The 23,199-nt window shown below is 37.4% G+C and overlaps 1 protein-coding gene across 1 annotated transcript in view; it reads left to right on the top strand.

Annotated features, from left to right (window-relative positions):
- The window catches only part of FMN2 (formin 2), a gene marked incomplete at both ends in the record, with an annotated part of 296,886 nt that overhangs the window by 165,452 nt on the left and 108,235 nt on the right, over window positions 1–23,199 (top strand). The window contains 3 exons of the mRNA XM_080929057.1: window positions 19,230–19,321; window positions 19,473–19,602; window positions 20,594–20,740. Of these exons, the coding sequence (XP_080785183.1) occupies window positions 19,230–19,321; window positions 19,473–19,602; window positions 20,594–20,740 (369 nt within the window). The remainder of the gene's footprint in view (window positions 1–19,229; window positions 19,322–19,472; window positions 19,603–20,593; window positions 20,741–23,199) is intronic.

Below are 23,199 nucleotides of genomic sequence, written 5' to 3'. Positions count from 1 at the left end.
CATTTTTTAAAAATATGTATATATATATATTAGATATATGAATAGCCATTAGATAAATCTAACTAAATGATAGTTTTCAAGTGGAGAATGTCTTTAACTGGATCTTTCCTTCAATTAGTTAATTAGACTAATAAGGAAAGTAGTATATAATTTTTATAATTCTACAACAGGACAACTGTAATATATGCAGACTTTTACAAATATATAGTATAAAGTACCATGAGATATGTATATTATGCAGGTTTTAACATCATAATATTGTGTATATGTTGTTGGTGTGTCTGTGTGTGAGCCTGTGTGTTCATTGGTGTATTCTTGACTAAAGGCGAACATTAGTATAGAGATGTCTTTATTTGTTTTCCAAACTGCCAGTGCAACTTCAAGTGATAAACAGAAGCCAGGGAGTATTACAAACAGTGCAATTTATCCTAATAAATATCAGACAGTAAAAGAATACAAAATTAAAATTACAGCTCTCACCATACTTTGAGGCCTATCAAGCGTACCTAGGAAGAAAGGACCAATAGTGGACAGAGCCCTTCAAGGTTGTGAACAGAACTCATTAGGGAAGGTAGGATTGTAACCTATTAGTTTGTCTAGGCTGCTGTGAATAGGTAATCATGGCACATGCTTTCCTGTAGTAGGTAGATAGACTCATGGACATTCTTGTAAGAGCGCGTTCTAGTTGTTAAGATGCCTGGAGCTTAGAGTATGTTTACAGAGTCTAAGAAACAAACCACAGGAGACAGGTTGTCCATGCAGTTTTTAGGACTAGTGCAAATAGTCAGGGAGCCGAGGCCATAGTTGCAAGATTTCACCGATCCCCACACAATGGCTGTCCTGTGGGGTAGTGCCAGGGTAACCTCACAGGTCCTCTGATACCATTTCTGCAAATCAGTACAGAACAGGAGAAGAAAGCAGACAACTGTGCATAGGGGTGGGAAGATAATCCTTTTTTCTCAACACAGCTCCTCTAGTACCTCTTACTGGCAAAACTTAAGTCTCTGGAAAAAAGGGATTCCCTACTCTTTCATCTCCAAGTAGGTTCCAGAAAATAAATTGGGAGGGGAACAGCAGTAAGTGGCAGAAATGACAGACAGAGTTGAGATTTCTAGAAATATGGTTTTATCTTGCATGCAAGACATATATTATTTTCTGACTCTATGTGACATACCTTATTGTTATTAAGGATTCCTTGGGGGAAGTATGTGTGTGTGGGGGGGGAGCAATCACAATGCCTATGCTTAATCTTGGCATAGAGTCTTCTTGGAAATCTTCTAAACTTCATTGTGGTGGCTTACTTATAATAATTAATTTAAATAAAGCTTCCTGAGTAATTCCTTTTATTTTTGTATGATATCTGAATTGGCTTAATTGTGTCTTACAAATAAAACATTTGAAGGACAGGCAAATTTTACCTAGAAGAAAGTAATGTTTTAATCCCATTTTCTCATAAATTTATGATAAGTAATCTTTCATAGCATTCCATTACTTACCCTTGGGAACAAAATAATATAGCTAATGTGAATGCCTTCTCGTAAATACACTTTCTTTTTGCCAGATGCTTAAATGCCAATGGACTGTTTTAAAGTAGTTGTATTTGATCTCTCTGAAACAGATGGAAGTATTTGTTATACAAACCTTATTTAGAATGTAATCTTTTTTTTTCTTCCCTGATTGCATATGTTTGGCAGTGAGCTTTCCCTTCTAGATGTGAATGAATTTTGGGCAGTCTCCAAATCTAAACACACCCTAATTTCAAAAACCACAATCCTGAGGGCCCGATTCCTGTTTATCAAGGAATTAAGACTTCGTGAAAACCACATAGTTACTATATCCAGTCTGCTGTAGTTAGGTTTTAAAAACAAACTCTTTTTAGTTTATTTAGGGTTGTTGAGTGTCATTAAGTTCACAAGAGTCAAGTCTTCGCAATATATAGTGATTTAAATGTATATATTGCTTCTGATTCTTAAAATGCACTCCTATTATGACATGGTGTGTTTATGGGGCAAGTAAAGACAGATTTTTGGGGTGGGTTATTGAGGTACATTCCTTATTTTTCTTTTGTAGTGTATCAAATGACTAACATTACATCGAAATGTATCTAAAATATCCATGTACAACTATGAGTTGAAAGGTCTGGTTGTTTTAAATTATTTACTTCATGTTGAGAAAAATGAACAAAAGAATCCTACGTATTTTTGAAAATATTAAAAATGAAGCTAAACCTTGCAAGTCAATCCTATTAGAAGTTCAAATGAAGAAAAAGGTGAATAAAGATGGGGAGGGAACACATTCTATACCCCTGCGTGATTAACCAGCTCTAATCCAATTTAAAGGGTGGGGAGGAATACAGGGAGGGGAGGCAGGTAGGACAGAAAGAATGAGAAGTCTAAATTTACACTTCTTAGGATTAAATTTCACAGGCATACTTTATAGTTTCAGTAATCTTCACTTAGGGAGGTACTGACATATACCAGCAAACTTTAATCTGGAAGCCGGCTGGAGTTTGTGTCACATGATACAGCATCCTGAGAAGCCTATACCCTTGTTGCATTAGTGAAAATGAATTGGATTAACCATCTGTGTTCCTCTAGCTTCCTAGAGGAATTTAATTGATTCATGTTTGAAGCACCATTCAGCCATCAGGTTCTCCAAGCAAAAAATGTATTGACTTTCACAGTGTAGCTATTTTAAAGCCTCACTCTCCTATTTCACTATTGAGTTGGTTCATGGGATCTCTGTAAAGCATGCTCGCTTTCACCTGTAAATACACTGAAGGGGAATTACAGATTCCAAAATGAAAAGCTGTAGGATCGCTCACTGATTGGTTCCAGAGGCTTAATTTAAAAAAAAAATCATAAACTTACTGTGCTTATTTTTCAATAAACAATTGTGTTGCATGGAATCCTAGTGAGTAAGTTAAGCTGACCAACATGGCTGCAGTAGTAACTAGAGAATGGCATTAGTTGTCATATCTGCTCTTTCTCTTCTTTTATGTTACGTTAGACTTTGATGGTTGGTTTTCCTAAGGCACCTTTCCTGAGAGCGCTAAGTGTTGTTTCCCTGGGTGTCCATTGCTAAGTGTTATGTGTGCTGTGCAGTTCCCTTCTGGGGCTTTGCAATGGGGAATCTGCCTGGTTTGAGTTTGGGCTTTGTCTGTATGTTTTTAGTTCTATAAAGTTCTGGCTACTTAACTGGCTTTCTGCTTTCTGCCCTCCAATCTCCTGTCTGCTCTCAATTCCACCGGTGTACTTAGACTGTTAAACTAGAGCGGCAGTGAACAGAGCTCTTTCTGAGACTGTCCATCAGTTTCCCTTCCATCGCACTCTCCTGAGGACTGTTTCCCCAGTCAGACGTCTTATGCATTTACAGTGTGGTATTCCTCTTCCTTTGCATTCTCTGTTCGATGTTAGCTGTTGCTCACTTGTCAAGCCTATCTACTGTTCACTTAATCCACATCCTCAATCTCTCCAACCTTATGGAAATTCCTTCCTTAGTATTATCTGTCCTTGACATAAACTTAAGTGTAACAAAACCATATACCAAGATATATAAGCATTTATGGTATGTGTTTAACTTACCAGTCTGAACAAATTCCTTTGGGTATTATTTGTTTTTAAATACCAGGGTTTGGAGCTAAGGAGATGGCTCATTCAGTAAGTGCTTCCCAGATAAGCACAAGAACTTGAGTTCATATCTGTAGTACCCATGTCAAAAGGCAGGCTTAGCAGTACATGTCCATAACCTCAGCACTGGGGAGGCAGACACAAGATGATCCCTGAAGCTCACTGGCCAACCTGGCAGCATTAGCAAACTGTAGGTTCCAAGAGAAACTTTGTCTCAAAAAGTAAGGTGGAAGACAATCAAGACAGAGATTTATTATCAGTCTCACTTCCACACTCACACACTCACTGGGGAATGCACACATACAGATGCACATGTATAGGAACCCTATATATGCAAATAAGATTTTTACAATCATAATTTGAATATGTGACACTGACCACATGTTTCACAAAACTAACTTAGGAGCTTTTGGGTTAGAATTTTAACTGCATTATCTGTAATGTCAGATATATGCAGAACATATATTAATTATATCAAGATGAATCCACCGTGCAATTTCAAACCACACATCCTGCCGATTTTATGTGTGTTCTTGCTCTCTGTGTTCTTGCTCTCATTCTCTGTCTGAGACCAGCTCCGTCAAACAACAAACATGTTCCCCAGGGCAGGAGCGAGGATTGAAAGAAAAAAGAGACAGTCAAAATTGTAACATGACTTGGACAATCTGGAGGCTGAACGGAAGCCTTCTTTATTCTTTATTCAGTCCTTCTTTAAACCACTTTAATTACATGGAGAAAGATAACATCAGTTCTGAGTCAGGGAACAAGCAAGTTAACGATCAAAAATCTGTAAACATCTTCTGGAGTTCAGGTGGGACTATCAGGGTAAAGAGGGGATCCCAAGAGACAAAGAGACTGCCACACCTACATCTGCTAACCTGCCCTGATCTACAAGTGTAAATGTCTTGAGCTACAGTTCTAAGTTCTCTGTCCTGAGCTACGAATGCAAATTTGAGGTGGGGACCTCATGAGGTGCACCTACCCTTGACTGCATGTTGAGTGGCCAGATCTCCTGTAGTATCTCAGAGGTAACCCTGGGCTCTGTGAGTTCATGAGCAAACAGCCATGCCATGCCCAGACAGTCCTATTTCACAGCACACTTCCCTATCTCTGACTCTTTCTTTTTCCAAAATGTTTCCCAAACTTTGGGCAGAAAGGAGTTGAGATAAATGTTCTCTTTAGGGCAGAACACATAAGGAATCACTTACTCCCAATACTTTGACCAGTTAGAAGTCTCTACTTTGACTACTGCCCACTGCAAAAGAATGCTAATGGCAGCATGAGTGTATGGAATGAATTCCTGATATGACTGCTTCTGTGTTGAAAGGCACCTTCTTGGGTCCTTCTGTCTCTAGCAGGACTCAAGTGGGAAAGGGCCGGGTAGGAGTCACTGGGCTCCGTGGCTTCTGTGTCTTGCACAATTCCTATCCGATTTGGTCTGTTCTAATGCTGAGGAGCAAGACTGACCTTCAGCTTCCTGTGCTGAACATTAGGACTTGCAGGGAACCAGGTTCTCAGTTCCATTGCCTGCTTTCCTGCTAAGGCCCTCATTCTCACTTAATGGCTTCATTTTTAAGACATGGTCTCATTGCAGAAGTACCTCTATTTTCTTTCATGGAGTTATGGGTCAGATGTCCAACGAACGATCTTACCAAGAAGCTGACAGTTGCGTCTTTCTTTTATAAACAGTCTATGGCTTCATTGTCAGTGTCCCAGAAAGCAGAGTCTAAGAGCAGAATCTGTTATCCAAAGTGAGATGAGCTAGAGCTCTTTAGCTTCTTACCTCATAGTTTCCTTGGTTTCATTTTGTTTCCTGAGATAGGGGCTCCTTTGTATCTCTGGCCTTCCTAGGATTTGCTATGTAGACCAGGCTGGACTCAAACTCATCACTGAAAGTTTTTTACCTCTTTGTTTACCTTGACTTTGGCTTTGCAGGTGAGCGTTGCTCCTCCCTTGCCTTTTGTGGAGGCACCTCTAATTGAGCTATCTGCAGTGACCCTGGGTGAATACCTTTTACACCAAGATGTCAGTTTTCAATGCCACAAGTCCACTTCTGCGCTCAATTTTGCAACAAACAGAATGTCTTCCATCCAATCATTAAAGAAATATACTAATGGTGCATGTTATTTATATACAACTAGAAAATGGAAATCTGTTTGCTACAGATAGTACAAACTAAAAATTGAGTAATTTATAATGCTATATGAATTTTGAATAATCTAAATGGAATTCTTGGATATACTGAAACAGAAGATATAATGAAGTAGATAGGTAGGTATTCTTACTGGCATTTTATTATTTCCTTGGATACAATAACTAAAATGCCTGTATCACTTCCATCACCATTTACTAAAATGATGAACCCGTGGTTAAATTGAGGCAAAGTTTGTCTAAGATATGTATTGTAGTTTCCTTTATGAGCTTCTCTGTGTCTATTAATATTTATATTAAAATGCTATTAAAAAGAGTAGTTAAATTTTTAAAATAATGAACATAAAATTATAATGCATATTAATACTTGGAAAACACTTTCTGCAGTATGCATATTTTATTTTCCAATCTTAAACCACTACTGTGAAATACTTTATTGTATCAACTTTCCCTCTACCGGAAGGAGAATATAATTTCATTCTGCATCTAAAATATGCAGCAACTTTTCCATTTAGAATTTTCATGCCAACTTGCATATTTTTATTTTTATATGATAAAAGCCCACAGTCTATGAGACACTTTAAGTCCCCTCTCCCCTAGATAAAGATGATTAGATCAGAAAGATCGTAGTGCTTGGAGGAGGAGAAATGTGACATTCAGCTAGAGTTGGAAGCCCACATATCACTTGAACAGTGGGGGGCTGGGAGTTACAGTACACTTACTGGGTCAAAGTCACATTCTTATGAAGAACAACAGTCCAGCTACTGACCTCTTTTTGGTTCATAGTGACTAAAATTAAGAGCTATGCAATGTTTCTACTACTTAAAAGGAGGGTGGGGGAACTGTGGCCATCTTTTTGCCTTAGAGAAGTAGACAGAGACAATCCTCAATAAATAAGTCTGCAGTCCTTCAGTACTGCCTTAATCCTAGCTTTGATCCTTGCTTCTATTTCTTCTCGTGTTTGAGTTCTAAATGTAAACCTTGTTCAATAATAGGAATACTTGTTTGTGTCTCTTTTTATTACAGAGTCCTTTGGTCCTTTCATGACATTTCTCCCCTTCACTCTGAACATGAATTTTACATCTTTGGTGCGGTGGTGAATTGTTTATACAATCTTGTCTCTAGCAGCCATTGTTTTCATCTAAATTCGATTTCTCTGTGTTCCTCTTCTTGCTTCTTTCCTTGACAGTATTAACAAGCCTTTTAGCTCGGTAGAGTGCAGAAAGTGTCTCTTGCACATACATTCTCAACCATCCAGCAATTGGAGGAGGACAGAAACTTCTGACACACACACTAAACATTTTTCAGTAATTTTCCATGAAGCATTAGTGAAATGGTACAGTTGGCTAACAGATATAATAAATTTTTTCAACCTGGTGCTATAAATGTCCACTAGGCCACCCTTAGCATTCTTTTATTCTGCTGATGTTAAATGAATGTACTTAAGTCTGGGAACATTGTGGTTTAGGTAGAAAACTTCCAGGTTTGGCTTGTGTATGATTATGTAAAGAGAGGGGCTTTTGTTTCATTCCATTTCTCTCTCTCTCTCTCTCTCTCTCTCTCTCTCTCTCTCTCTCTCTCTCTCTCTCCCCTCCCCCCTTCTTTGTTTTATAATGGTAGCAGTGTGTGTGTGTGGAAGAGGTATGGAGGAGGGGTAGAACCCAGGCCTCTAGGAAATGTCCTTTTCTGAAACTGCAACTCCTGCTCTGCTGCTTATTTTACATGCCTGATAGGAACCTTTCTTATCACTGAAACTAAGTCCTGAGTTGAAATTACGCAGGAGGAGAAAAAAACATTCATCGGCCTTGACGTATGATGCTTGATATGGTCACCAACTTTCCTTGCTTATTGCTCATGATTACAGCATCTGAAATTTAATTGGGCAATAAATTTATTAAAGGAGTAAATAATTAGCTCTCTTAATCAGATGTAGAACTCCTAGTATGTTTTCTTTCACTGGACTTACTTAGGAATTTGAGTAGTTCCAGATGGTGTCTCATGGATATTTAATTCTGATTGTGTGTGTGTGTGTGTGTGTGTGTGTGTGTTCTGTCATATGTAGCTGAATGTTCAATATTTTGAAGTTCCTACAAAAGACTTTGTCCATTGGATCTGTAACTTTCAATTTTGGGAGAGCTTTGTAGCCATTTTTTTAATTCATTTCACCCTCTGAAATTTTAAGGCTATTAGGTGGTTTTGTGTATTCCAGGAACAAAATCTGTAAATGGTAGTTGAGGATTATACTTGAAACTTTTATTTTGCTTTTACTTGAGAAGGAGTTTATTTGGGTTTGAAAACACAGTCCATCATGGTTGGGAAGGCATGATAGCTGGACTCTGTGGTAGCTGGTCACATTGTATCCTTAGTCAAGAATCAACTGAATGATGTCATTCAATTAGCTTTCTTGTTTTTACTCCATTTCAAGCCACAACCCATGAATTCTACCACCCACATTCAAAAAGAACCTTCCTATCTCAGTTAAATACTCTAGAGACTTCCTAACAGATAATCCTAGAGGTTTATCTCCAAGGGGATCCCAAATCCTATCAAATTGATTACCAATATTAATCATTATAACTGTGAAAATATCCTGAAAGATTTTAAGATTAGGAGAGGTGTGGAGTGGCAAAATGCTCAGTGGATAAGGCTACTGGCCACCAAACCTGACAACTGGAGTATGATCCCTGAATCACAAATGTTGAAAAGAAAGAAGTGACTCAGAAATTGGCCTTTGCTTTCACTCACCCCAGCCATAGACAAATAAATGGAGAAAAGAATAATTAAAAGAGATATAAGTCAGAAAACAGTAATATACAAACCACACTCTTGAATGTGCAATGTACCAGAGGATAATTTAAGTGGCCCTTTGATAATATATGTGTGTACTTTACTTTCAAAGTACAGAGACAAGAAAACCAAATTTTAAACATTCAAAGTTTTATCTATAACACAATATACATATATATATATATTTTAATTTACAAAATGACAGATATTATCAAATCTTCTGTTTTGTTTTACCCATGAAATATTTAAAAGATACACAGACAATCACAGTACTTCTATCAGGCACTCTGTATATATACTAAAGCTTTCGGTAGTACTTTTACGGGAAGCCTTCATGCGTGAAAAAGTGGGTCACTGATTCTTGTTCTCAGTGTTGGGGCTCTATTATTTTTGTGTTGACCTATCTCTGTTCAACATTGAAATGATGACTATTGTTATATCTTATTATATTTCATTTTGTTATATTTTATTTTTATCTTTTTGAAGCCTGTTCTTTTGTAATGGATTCAGATAGGAGAGGAGTTGGGAGAAACTGGAGCAAATAGAGGGAGGGGACACTATATTCCGAACCTTTTTAAGAAAATAGTTTGAAATAAATACATGAGTGTTATGGAACAAGGTCAATATCAGTAGACATGGTATCATGGGAGAGAAGAGAATTTGCCACGTCCCACAATTAGACAAAGAACCATAGGCAACTAATAGATGCTGGGAGAGAAAATATTTTATTTTATTCTTAATTGTTTTATTTACTTACATTCCAAAGTTATCCCCTTTCCCAGTCCCCCTTCTAACAGTTCTTAACCCCGCTTTGTCTCATGCCCACCCCACCATGTCCCCTTTATCCCCCTTTTCTCTGGTATCAGGTTTCTTCAGGATTAGACACTTCCTCTCCCACTCAGGCCAGAGAAGGCAGCCCTCTGCTACATATGTGCTGGGGGAGGGAGCAGCTTATATATGCTCTTTGGTTGGTGGCTTAGTCTCTGTGAGCTCCCAGGGGTATGGGTTAGTTGATACTGTTGGTCTTCCTATGGGATCACCATCCTCTTCAGTTTCTCCAATCCTTCCCCTAACTCTTCTATAGGGATCCCTGACCTTAGCCCAATGGTTGGCTGTAAATATCTACATTTGTCTCAGTCAGCTGCTGGTAGAGCCTCTCAGAGGACAGCCATGCTAGGTTCCTGTCAGGAAGCACAACATAACATCAGTATATATTATTTTTTAATAATTATAGATTCATAGTAGATTGCAAAATAGTACCCTTTTGTCTTGAGGACCTTTTCATATTTCCTGAAGATCAAATATTAATAAGAGTACACTTGCAAAGAGAATTGACTCTGGTGTGTTCTATGGGCTGTTTTAGATTCTTCCTGGTTCACATGCTCCCCTGTCTGCAGTTGGAGTTTGCATAGGTACCTGTGTGGGTAGAAGGGTCTTATCCTTTTTATTGTATATGCTGCTTAATTGCCACAATAAAAATTCTCAAGTCTCCCACCCCTGAAAAGGTTCCTAAACTCTCCTCTCAATTATACCCCCTACCTTCTCCTTATCTTTTTCTCCCCCTGGCAGCCAGACTTCAAGCTTCACACACACACACACACACACACACACACACACACACACACACACACACACACCAAACACTTGGTGTATTTTCTGAGATCTTATGTTCTAGATGTGCTTACCTGGGTCTATCCACTCCTGAGTCTATAGGAAGTTGACAGCATTCACTGAAAAGTGTCACCTTTGTGAAGTGGGTTAACAGAGGTGTGGCTGATATGCACCTGTTCTGATGTTGCCGGACTATCTTTAGAATAGTTGTCTTTTTTCCAATCAGTAAACTGTGATTCATTCAAGATCCACCCATGTATTAATTCAGAGATAGATAAGGGGCTCCACCTCCTCCTGAGAAACTATTCAGCATTATTAAAGCACCGAAAAAAAAAAAAAGCTGATAAATCAATAGTCAGCCATTGTTCTAAGTTCCTGAGATTTTAATGACATAAACTGTGTAATAGAGGCAGAATGGCCAAGCTAGTACCCCAAACCCATAACAGATGACTCAGCAGAGGAATTCCAAGTATTACCATATAGACACAAGGAAGAGGATGGCACAAAGCCAACAGTACTCTCCATAAATGATTTTCAAACAAGCAAATCCCAGTGCCACAGAGACTGTTCGAGACTATGTGGCCAGGCTACAGGAGACCCATGCCCTGCATACTGTTGGTCCTGTCAGGAAAGACCATGAACTTGGCCCTCTTATAAGATATACTTTTGGAAATCAAAATGGAATCCTTCTACAAAGTTTTTAACCAGTTATATGAGCAATTAGTCCCTGGGTCATCACTTGAACATGGCAACTATAATATGATTCGTCCTACACCTCAGCCTAGTTCTTTCAGATCTGGTTTGTTCTACATCCTCTTCCTTCTAATGGTCAAATTCTGATGGTGTATGGCGTCAGTGAGAGCAACCTGCTATAGAGTTGGCTGTCTTTCCTGAGGCATGAATCTGAGCAAACAGACACACATGAGTGAGCAGTGCCCAGGAGAGGAAGTGTCTTCAATTAACCATGACCAAAACGATGACAAGCAGGGCATTGTGTCTTGAAGCAGAGACATAAGCAAAATGGAACAACAGAAATGCAGTTAAAGATTTCACAGCCAGCCAAGGTTTATTCAAACCAAGCTGTGTGCTCCAGACTACAGGTAAGTAGTGTTTCACATGGCTGCTAAGAGCCTGGCATTTCTTCTCTAGTTCCTGAAGTAAGAAAAGATGACATCAAATAATTCCTGACTTAGTTCTTGCAAAATTAAAAAAAAAAAGTTTGGTGTACTCTGTGATGAAATAACTCATTGAAGTCTTGATTGTGATTTTTTTTTTTTAAGTTTTTTTTGTTTGTTTGTGTTTAAAGAATTTTCAAAAGAACTGGGACCCTTCCAAAGCAACAAATACTTCTATCTTCTGGAATTGTCTGTCTCATAGCTTCCATTTTTTTCTGAAATCTTGTCTGTTAGATGCTGTTACCTGTCCCCATGCATGCTTGGATATAAAGAAAGTTGATTATACTCATAAGGAAGAGCTTTCTTTGTGAAATGGCGAAGAAATTTGTGACTGATCAGCAATAGTCTTGATGTTGCCAGAGCATCTTACAGACAAAGACACACTGGCTTTAGTTAATGTGGGGTTTGTAGGCCCTGTGTCTGGAGTTGTTGAAAACACTCACAGAAAGCCTCCCTATAGTAGTGATGAAGTTCAGCCTGGAAGTCTACATAGTTCTGGTTTAGAATAATGAATCATTAGAGAAGCAGATTTAGATATAGTGGAATCCTTACAAGTAAAGCTTCTGGTCTATGAGGAGCAGAAATAAAAATCCTCTGTTTAAGCATCCAATCCATGTGTGGTTGGTTGGGGCCTTTTGGGTCAGACAGTGGCATGCTGTCAAAGCACTTCTGAATATTTATCTATAGTTAACAAAAGAGTGGGAAGCTACGAAAGATTTCTTCCTTCTAAATAAATATGACCCATTATTATATTCATAAAACTGGCTATAGTTTTTACTGTATTTTTTCTTCTGTAGAAATCCAAGACTTTTATTCTATAATTCCATTGGGCATTTGACTTCATCCAAAATCTCTTTTCTTTTGTAGCTTGTTAGTTATATAAATTATTTCAGAAGACTGTCATAACTTTTTACCATTTATACAAATGAGTATCAATACATATTATCTGTGGTTATATTACCTCACTTTCTTTTAGTAGAAACAACAAACCAACAAAACCTTATCTTTTGAATGCACTCACCAATTATAGAAGTATTTAGATTTGGTATCCTGGGCTCTGAAAATTTTTCTGAAGCACGGAGCCATGTTGTGATGTCCAAGAAGACCTCCATTGTCAAATATTATGGGCTACCTTCCCACAGTTGTTGAAAATGTGGGAGAGTAAAGTATGGGATTTAGATCAGAACGAACAAGTTTTCGTGCTGTAATGGCAAACATAAAAAGTAGTTGGAATAGAGGAAAAGGGCTAGTTAAAAGAGGGGAGACCTTGAGGAGAATTACCGGAAGTGTATGGTTGTTGATGCTGGGATAGAGGAATGAATTAAAGAGTATAAAGGGCTTTTTTTTTTTTTTTAATCTCATCTCTTTGAGAAAGGCACACTTTATCCAGCCATGGTCCAGTATATAATCTGATTCTGCTCATGGCCATTGCTGTCAGATGCATTGATCTCTACTACTCTAAAGCAAACATTCTTGCCACTGTACCCTCCTCTTCCTATGCCTACTTTTCTATTCCAAAAAGGGGTGGTTAAATTGAAAGCAGAATAGGAAAGCAGACATATGCACTACTAGGGAAAGTACACTTGGACAGAGAGGTTTTACTAAGGGTGAATTAGAATATTTCAGGGGAGGAGGGCATTCACAAAAGCCTCTCCAAACTACAGATAATGAATGTAAAGCAAGCATGGGTAGATGTGGGAGTGGGCGGTGTAAGGGATGCTTTACATGCATGAAACAACTTATAAGAACCCAATCTATACAAAGAACTAAAGAGAAAGCCATTGAGAATGGAACATAGATGGCAAAATCATGATGGGCTGTATAAATGCTGAGGTTTAGGCTAGAACGATCACTCAGCTTTTAAAATCTAAGCTCCTTACTAAAGAGAATACTCGGGTCTGTGCTATCAATCTAGTATGAAGAACGTCTATTAATGACTTTAAATATTACAAAGAATTCTCAACTGAGGAATATTGAATGGCTGAGAAGCAGGTAAAGAAATGCTCAACATTCTTAGTATTTAGGGATTCTTAGTATTCAGGGAAATACAAATCAAAAAAATCCTGAGATTCCACCTCACACCAGAATGGCTAAGAACAAAAACTCAGGTGATAGCAGATGCTGGACAGAATGTGGAGAAAGAGGAACACTCTTCCATTGTTGGTGGAATTGCAAGCTGCTACCACTACTCTGGAAATCAGTCTGGTGGTTTCTCAGAAAATTGGACATAGTACTACCTGAGGACCAAGCTATACCACTCCTGGGCTCAAAAGATCCTCCAACACATAACAGAAACACATGTTCTATTATGTTCATAGCAGCCATATTTGTAATAGCCTGAAGCTGAAAAGAGCCTAGATGTTCTTTAACAGAGAAATGGATACAGAAATTGTGGTACATTTACAAAATGGTGTACTACTCAGCTATTAAAAACAAGGGCTTTATGAAGTTCTTAGGTAAATGGATGGAACTAGAAAATATCATCCTGAGTGAGGTAACCCAGTCATAAAGAAAATATATGTTATACACTCACTGATAAGTGGATATTAGCCCAAAAGCTTGTAATACTCAAGATACAATCCACAGAAAACATGGAGCTCAAGAAGTTGGAAGAGCAAAGAGGAGATGCTTCAGTCTTTCTTAAAAAGAAGAACAAATTATACACAGGAGGAATTGCAGAGAAAAGGTTTGAAGGAGAAACTGAAGGAAAGGCCATCCAGAGACTGTGGGGATCCATCCAATATAATGCCACCAAGCCCAGACAATATTGTAGATGCCAAGAAGTGCATGCTGGCAGGTGCCTGACATAGCTGTCTCCTGAGAGGCTGTGCCAGAACCCGAGTCAGATGCTCTCAACCAGTCACTGGACTGAGCATGAGGTCCCCAATGGAGGAGTTAGAAAAAGGACTTAAGAAGCTGAAGGGGTTTGCAACCCTACAGGAAGAACAATATCAACCAACCAGAAACAACATCCACCCCCCTGCCCTGAGTTCCCAGAGACTAAACCATCAATCAAGGACTATACATAGAGGGACCCATGGATACAGCAACATATGTAGCAGAGGATGGCCTTATCAGGCATCAACTAGAGGAGAGGTCTTGGCCCTGTGAAGGCTCAATACGTCAGTGTAGTGGAATGCCAGGGCAGGAAGATAGGGGGAATTAGGTGGGGACACTCTCATAGAGGCAGGGAAGGGAGGTTGAAATAGGGGGATCCCAGGGTGGGAAATGGGAAACGGGATAAAATTTGAAATGTAAGTAAAGAAAATATCCAATAAAAAATTTTAAAAATACTTTAAATAGTTTATTCTTAGTCTTATATTCATTGTTAAGACGCAAGCTACAACAACAACAAAAATATCGCCTTGCGTTATGAGAGAGCTGGAGGTGCTTGCACCTATATTAGGTAGACAGGATATTGAAGCAATGTATGAAGACATCATGGTATTTAGGACCAGAATGATGGCAGTAGAGGAGCATGAGAGGCCCAGTGATTTATTTCACATAGAAGTAAAAGTACAGAGACATCTAGATGACCTCCCATCTCTCTTGGTAGAAGCATTGTTTCCTGGGCATTGGAATAAAGGTCACTGAAGGCTTGGGGAGAAGAAAATGTATGAGTTTGATTTTAGACATGTTGATAAAAGTGCTGAGACAGTATTGGATTCCATGGAGCAAAACTCTTGCTTGGAAATAAAATACAAACCAAAGATATATGTCATATCATTTTTAGGTATAAGTAATAAAGGAGATACATGGTAGCAGAAATTGAGAAAACTAACAGATTTTTTGCATTTTATTTATGAGAAAGATGTAACTAAGTACAAGTTTATCTAAACTATTTAGAAATAATAGATGTTGGTGTATGAGGAGAGGTACAAAATTTTAATATAGTAACCTCATGAGATTGGAAAGAACCAGAAAAAAAATTGAAAAGGTTTTGACTGACCTAGTATTTTTACTGTATATCCCTTAGAGTACTTATATCTTTGGTAATTATACTGCATATACATATTCTCTCTCACTTCTAACTACATACCAGTTTTATACTATATTTAAGGTATATAATAAGGACATTAAATAGTCTGAACCAACACAACTATTTTTACTTAGCATAATGAGTTTTCAAAATAGATGCAATTTTTTTCAAGGGATGTCATGAGTTCAAATTCATGCTCTCTGGAACCACACTTGAGAAACATTTGTTTTTTATCACATTGAGAGACATGAGCAAAAGAAAGGAAATATCAGTAGTCTCTCAGTAACTTGATGGTAAAACCATAATGGTAAAGCTCCCACAAATTGTGTCACAGGGTATACAGAAATCAAGCCAGTTCTTTCTTTGAAGCATCTTCCTTATGGAGTAGGTTTCATGATACCAGAAAGTGGTGCTAAGATTGGAGAAAGTAATTAACAATATTAACAAGCTGGGAATCCTGACAACTCTAAGAAAGACCAGCCATGTCAAGTATCACAGAGACTTGTCATGTATCATAGAGTCTTGTCAAGTATGAGCCATGCCTGGTATCATCGTATTGTTCGTTAATGTGCAATGAATTAGAGACTGTAAAGTCCTCAGTCCTAAATGGGGCTTCTACATCCCACCACTCTCCTCAGGACTCAGGGCTCATTCATGCTAAAAAATAATGTTGCCTAAGACCACTATGGACCAGTGTATTCCAAACAAAATAGAGCCATTTTCCTCCTGGGTGGTTGTAGTTACCTGTGTATAAGACCTGTACAAGATCAAACCGGTCAAAAATCTCAGCATGGATGGAGGAGGGACTCATGAAGACCCACTGGGCAGAATTAGCTATTGACCATGAATGATTGTCAAGGGCTCTGAGTACAGAATAATGGGTATTAAAATACCTGGTGGAATTAATGATGAGAAGCAGAAAATCTGCACTGGCTTGAGATTGGGTGAATGGGATGCCTGAGGTTTTGGTATCATGACTGTGTGTCTGCTGAAAACTTCTGGGTTTACAACTAGGATTCACTTATAGTCAAGCAGTAAATCTTGGAGAAGAGTCTAACCTTATTCTTTTGCAAATAAGCGAAGTGGAAGTGGGAAAGATGTGTACATGGTTAAAATATGGAAGTCACTGAGATATAGTTACTGTGCTATGTATTTACATGACTTCTTTTGGCAAGGGATTTCTTGAAAGATTGGAAATGAACAGTGCTCAGATGCAATAGGTGTCCTAAGTGATTGTTTGAAACTGGGAGGTCTTTTCTGTCATTGGTTGGTATATGAGTATGTGATCTACAGAATGAAACCACTCCAGCAAATCACTCTAATCTCCATTAGCAAACACTATGTGACTCACTAACATCCCATTTCCCATGTAGAGAGTTACATGTAACTTTCAAAACAATAGAAGAAATAGCTGTAAAAGACCCACAGGAGGGAAAGTAGTTTATTTGCCACTTGATCTATTGTACCGTGAGATTTTGTGTAAATTTGAAGCTATGTATATGTATAGATTTAGACAGTCTATTATAGAGTCTGGCAAACAATATACCTTGGAATAAATTAAAATGGATCATCCAAATTCCTTTTTTCTTTCCTTTTTTTCATTACACAGCATCTATGCTTAACCACAGACTGGTGGGCCAGGGAAAGAAGAGCATTTGAGACCAAATTGACTTTGGAGTCCCAACAAACCCTAAACCATCTATTTAAACTCTGGGTTGTGGTACAAATTTCAGTCATAGTTTGAGATAATTTGTATGGTTGAAGATAAGGGTAAGAATGTGAGACCTCAATAGGTATAAAAACACCAGACATTTACTCGATCCTTCATGTTTTGCAAGAAGAAATTCAGGGTGATGATCCAAGAACAATCAGACATAATTAAAAAGAACACAACGAAACATATGAACACAACATTGCCTGACAAATGTAGTATATTATAGACCTCATTCTTGTACCTTCACACATATGACTATGTTTTATATGAAAAGTTCTAAATAGAGTTGTACTGGACAAGTGTGTAGATGACTTAATTTATACTCATTCTGGTGGGTATAGTATTTTTTAATTTATTTGTTCAAGAAACAACATGAAAGCTCCACATACAGTTATATAATGAAGTTGTAGCAAGCTAAACTTTTTACTTTCTGGTGGAGTTTAAGGTATAGAATAAACATGGGCTCATACATTTCAGATAGCTCACATGTATTGTTTTAATGGAGAGGTAATGAGAATTAGAAAGATGTATCTAAGTTCCTCCATTCATATCTGTTGTATAGTCAGTGCTTCCAGATTTAATATTCTTCTATAACATTACTTTGTTCTCTCTTGACAATAAGAACAGTGCTGTCTTTCTCATTAAGCATATTTTATAATATGGCTTCAAGAGACATCTTGGTGATAGTTGTGGGGCTGCCCCTTTACATACTTGAGAAATAAATCAGGTGATAGTTTTTGAGGCTTATTGTTAATTATGTGTGTATGCACATACATCTACAGATGTGCACGTCAATTTAAATGTCTACAGAAGGTAAAGGTGTAAAACCTCCCTGGGGGTGGAGTTACAAGCAGTTATAAGCTGCCTGGTTTGTGGGTGCTAGTGACCAAACTTAGGTCCCCTACAAGAGAAAAACCAGCTGTTAACCACTAAGCCATGTCTGGGTCATTGATCATTGTTCCTCTAAATCTCTTATACAAGTTCCTCATAAGTTAGGGAAGTATGGAAGTTGCAGACTAGGTGAAACTGGTTTACATAAGCCTGTGAACATTGACAGAATTCACCTCTCTTTTCATATCCTTTTAATGGTACATCCCATTCCAAAGAAAAATGTATCCAACTCTGTGGGTCTCCTTCCCTGTTTGGCTGACCTGTCATCAGTTAGAAGATGCTTCTTTTTGAAGTTAAATGGTTATTATTATGAATGAAAAATCTTCATTTCTGGATGAGCCATTAATTAGTACAAAGCAGTTTACTCACGTGGATGCTGGGCTGCACGTTCTCTGGGGAATTCTTTCCTCAGTCTCGTACATCCATTCTAACTGAGTAGAGTGTTGAGGACATTTGAGTTCTGAAAACTTTCCTTCAACCCAGCATATGGCTATGCATGACTCTGGAATGCATGTGGCAGATGCAGCTTGCATTCATCAGACACATCTTTGTGAGGTATAAAATTATATCTGAGTACAAATAAAATATACCAATATTCTGTAAAAAAAAAAAAAAAGCAATTTTGTGCTTCATGTAATCCATAAAACCTTCACTTGTACAAGAAATAGAGATGATTGTCTCCCATGAGGAAACAAAATAATAGAACCTGTACTTACACTTGTACAGAATGAAATGAGACAGGAGCAATATGGCTGAAACTATTTTGTATCAAAATATCATATTCAACACACTCATTAAAATTTTTATTTTTATTCCATGTTTTAATAGTTTAATTGCACTTTTCTCTAAGTATAACAAAAGCAATCCACAATTATTGTACTAGTTCGATATTTTTAAAAAGATTTAAGATTAAATTAGTTCCTAATTTAACTTCATGGAAATTTGAAAGAGATTACTTAAAAAAAAAAAAACTATGGCTTTCTAGAAAGTAATAAAAATAGCCAAATTAATAAAAAGAGAAAAACTATTATTTTATGCTAGGATGAATAATTATCTTTCAGATCATTAATAGTCAGTAGCATTACTTCTGGGATTTTGGCATGATAGGAATTTTATTATACATACACTTTAAGATATCTCATGCATTAAGTCAAGTGTTTCCACAACAGAGGCTAAGAAATTAAAGTATAGAAAATTCTCCTGTATTAAGATCATTATTATCTAAAGGAGGTCTTGAAGGGTTTTGAAAATAAAACAAAACAATATAAAACACTCGGCTTTCATTTTTCCAGAGAGCACAGTCAGATGAACTGGAAAAAATTGAAAAGCACAGTCGATCCTCCAAAGACAAGGAAAATGCAAAGTCTCTGGACAAACCTGAACAGTAAGTGTGTCTAGGGACCTAGGAGGCCAATCAAGGCTGTGGGTGGGCCTCTCAGAATAGGTGAGAACAGCCTGTGTGCATGTTAGTAATAAAGGAGACACCTTTATTTGGGTTCTACACCTTTCCTTCCTCCTTCCATTTGTTTCCTTAGGTTCCTGTATGAGCTGTCCCTAATCCCCAACTTCTCAGAGCGAGTCTTCTGCATCCTGTTTCAGTCAACATTTTCAGAGAGCATTTGCTCAATTCGTCGCAAGTTGGAATTGCTACAAAAACTATGTGAGGTAGGTTCGATTCCAGAGAAAGAAACATGAACTGTGATATTTAATTGTGTTCAATCATGTTCTTATTTATTTTTATAATTCTTGTCCCCTTGAAGTAATTGTAGATTCAAGGGATAGCAATCCCACAAAAGGGAATGTTTGGGGACTTTAGGATGAAAGCATGTGTTTAGATGTATTCACAGGCAGTGGGACCACATTGAGAGCCTGACCAATTTGTATTAGTCTCCTAGGATCTTGGCTGCCAATGCTTTGCCAAAACCAAAGCTATGAGACTTGCAAATTGTTGTGATCTGAAGGCACTCATTTATGTTTGTGTTGTTTATTTGAAATGGAACCTCAGTAAAATGTTCATGTTTATTGCACCTAAATGGTTTTTGGATAAGTCACTTGACTCCATGGAAGATAAATACCCTTCTGAATGCAACAAATACATTTTGGGCTGGAAGGACCAAACTATTAGCACTACAAATAGTTTATTAAAGATCAATGGGATCATTTGTTGTGATTGGGGTAAAGCTCCTGGCAGAATGGAAAACTGTTGTAGAAATCCTTTCAGAGGACATGGTACCAAACAACTGAAGTCAGACGCTCGTGGGGGCAATGAGCCTGAAGTTGTAATAAAGCAAACCTAAACCTGGAGTTCAGTCTCTCTACCTGCCCTTTGGGATTCTACAGTGTATAGCCAGAAATCTGTTTTGTGCCTACTGTGCAGACAATGAAGAATAACAGAGGTGACATTATTTTGTAGAAATTCTCTTTGTATATGGACCAGGATGGACGTCTTAGCTTCTACAATCATATTCATTATTAGCTTGCTGTTGTAAAGCTAACTTTCAGACACTGTTTCTGAAACATTCTAAATAGCAGGGAAGGTTATAGCTTGGCTGTCACTCAAAACTATCACTGTAATATGATTAGCTTAGTATTTTTCTTAGAAGATTCAAATAAGACAGTGTATAAGAAAAAAAATCTGTGTTGTCTTGTCTTATAGACATTAAAAAATGGTCCAGGAGTTATGCAGGTCCTAGGATTGGTTCTAGCCTTTGGGAACTACATGAATGCTGGGAACAAGACTCGGGGACAGGCAGATGGCTTTGGACTAGACATTCTGCCCAAGCTGAAAGATGTCAAAAGCAGCGTAAGTATTTTTGTGTTAATGGTTGCACCAAACTGAGGATATTTTTAAACATAAGTAACCCTCTCTTTTCTGAGATCACAATTTTCAGACACACACACACCCACACACTTTCATGTTTCTTATAATTAATACTGAGGAGAGTGCTAAAGTGACAATGGGAAGGAAGCTAAGGTTAGGATGGCAGTCTGATTAATGGATGATAGAAAGTCTGAGAGGATGAACTTGGTAAGTAGGAGCCATACTTCCCTTAGAGAGAATGGCCCCACAGAAAGAACAACAGGGTAGGAGAAAGTATGAGCAAGCTCTACATACTGAGTTATAATAAAAGATTGTAAATAATGGTAAGTGACTGTCACCCTGAGGGAATGCAATATTCTCATGAGAGACAGAGCACACAGCCATCATCCTCAAGAGAGAGACATAACATACACTCATCTTCCTCAGGCCTGAGCAACTGCTTCTTCTGGTCTCTAAAATCATTCATTGTTGTGACAGTTTGCTCCTATCTCGAGAATATTTCTCTGCATTTGCACCAATCACTCATCCTCCTCCTCTAAGTATCCACAATGCCAAAAATTGAAAAGCAGTCTTTTTTGTTCTGTTTGTGCTTTGTAGTGTGTGATCTTTGTTTGTTTGTTTGGTTGGTTGGTTTTGAGACATGGTCTCATTAGCATAGGCTGACATCAGGTTCCAGGCACTCCTGCCTCAGCTTCCCTGGTGCTAGGGTTAGAGTCTCAACTAGTTTTCTCTTGGAAAACCAGCATCAGTTAATTTATATGGCTTTCTTGGGCACTCAAATAAACGTGTCTATACAAATGCTTTTGTATTTGTACTATAAATATTTCATAGAACCAAATTTTTATTTTACAGATGTAATAAATTATGTTCTACAAACAGATCTATTTCAACAAACAAGTTAAAATTTATTGAAATAACCTTTGCAAAGAACATTTAAGTATAAACAGGTCAATATAATGTTCAGCTTATAAAAATTGATCTAAAACATATTCTGATAAACAAAAAGTTGCTTAGAATTACTTATGAAGATGGATTGTTTTTGTTTTGTTTTATATTTCTTACCCCTTCCTCTATTAAATTATATTTTACTAGTTTAAATAATCACAAAATAACTCATAGTTCAAAATAATAAAGAAGCAAAATATTTAATATTTAGAATTCCCATAATATCTATGCAAGATCTTTGATTTTGACTTTCTTAAGAAAGCAAACGTGAGTGTATTTACTCCTCAGTAATATTTCTAGACCAGAGAAAACAGTTTCAGATCAACCACAATGTTCTCTCATTATGCGTATAGGCAAGCTTTCAAAATATGGTTTACTCATTGCTTTGTGTACTGCTGTTTCACCGACTGGCAATTTGGGAGAAAGAACAGACATCAAATTGTTTGAACCACAGGAAAATCCTTTGTGATGGGGAAGCCTTTACTATCCCATAGGAATTGCTTACTAAGAAGTGTTATTCTTTTCATAAATACTGGAAAAGTCTTGCCTAGATTCCATAACAGAGGCTCCAAGGACAAGTTAAATTTAACAAGCTTTATTGCACAGAAGAAAGTTCTAGGGCCAGGTAATATTACAGACCAAAGATGCCTCCAAATGGTCTGCCTTCCTCATTTACAGCCAGAGGAAAGGATGTGAAATACATAAAGCTTGACTCAAAAGTGTTTGGCATTTCTCTTGCTTGGCCATGGTTTGAAATCTTCCATTCTCCAGTTTGTTGCAAGTCTATCTGCTGTGATTAGCTGATACTTAATTGCTTGATTTAGAGTGTATATAGTTTTAGAGTAACATAACATCAAGCTAGGCCGCAGTTCACTATATAAGGAAGCCATTCTGGACAACTTTATCACCGAAGTATGGAGATCAAATTAGGTCAGACTTGGAATTTAACAGAGGAAACACTTCAGAGAATTTAGGTTGTATACTAGATTTTTTCTAAACATAGTTTATCTGTTGCTTAATTGGAATAGACATAAAGCAAAAAACAAAACAAAACAAAAAAAAACAATAAAGAACAACAGCAACCAAAAAAATTAATTAAAAGTTGCTGCAAAAGAATTTTTTTTAATTAATAAAAGTTGCTGCTTCTAACTGTGCCAGAAAAGAGGCAAAATATTCTTTGAAAACTTTAGACTATTGATTGTATATAAAACAGTTTTATATTTTCAAATGCTATGAGCGTTGTCTCAATAATTGTATAAGAATTAATTCCTAAATCTCAGTACTATTTATTCACATTTAAAGTTCTCTACTTAACTGAAAATTTTTCTATTTCTCTGGTTTAAATGTTAATGAATTCCTGTCAAGCCCAAAAGCTATTTTTTGTGACAGTACCTGCTAGACACTGTCTATGGACTTGCAAACAACATTTATTTATCTCACTGTGGTAATATTTGAAAACCTAACTCCTGGTGCTAGAGAGATTTCTCATTGGTTAA

The sequence above is a fragment of the Micromys minutus genome (genome assembly GCF_963924665.1).
Source record: "Micromys minutus genome assembly, chromosome: 1".
NCBI classification, from domain to species: Eukaryota; Metazoa; Chordata; class Mammalia; order Rodentia; family Muridae; genus Micromys; species Micromys minutus.
This window is presented reverse-complemented; position numbering and strand designations above follow the sequence as displayed.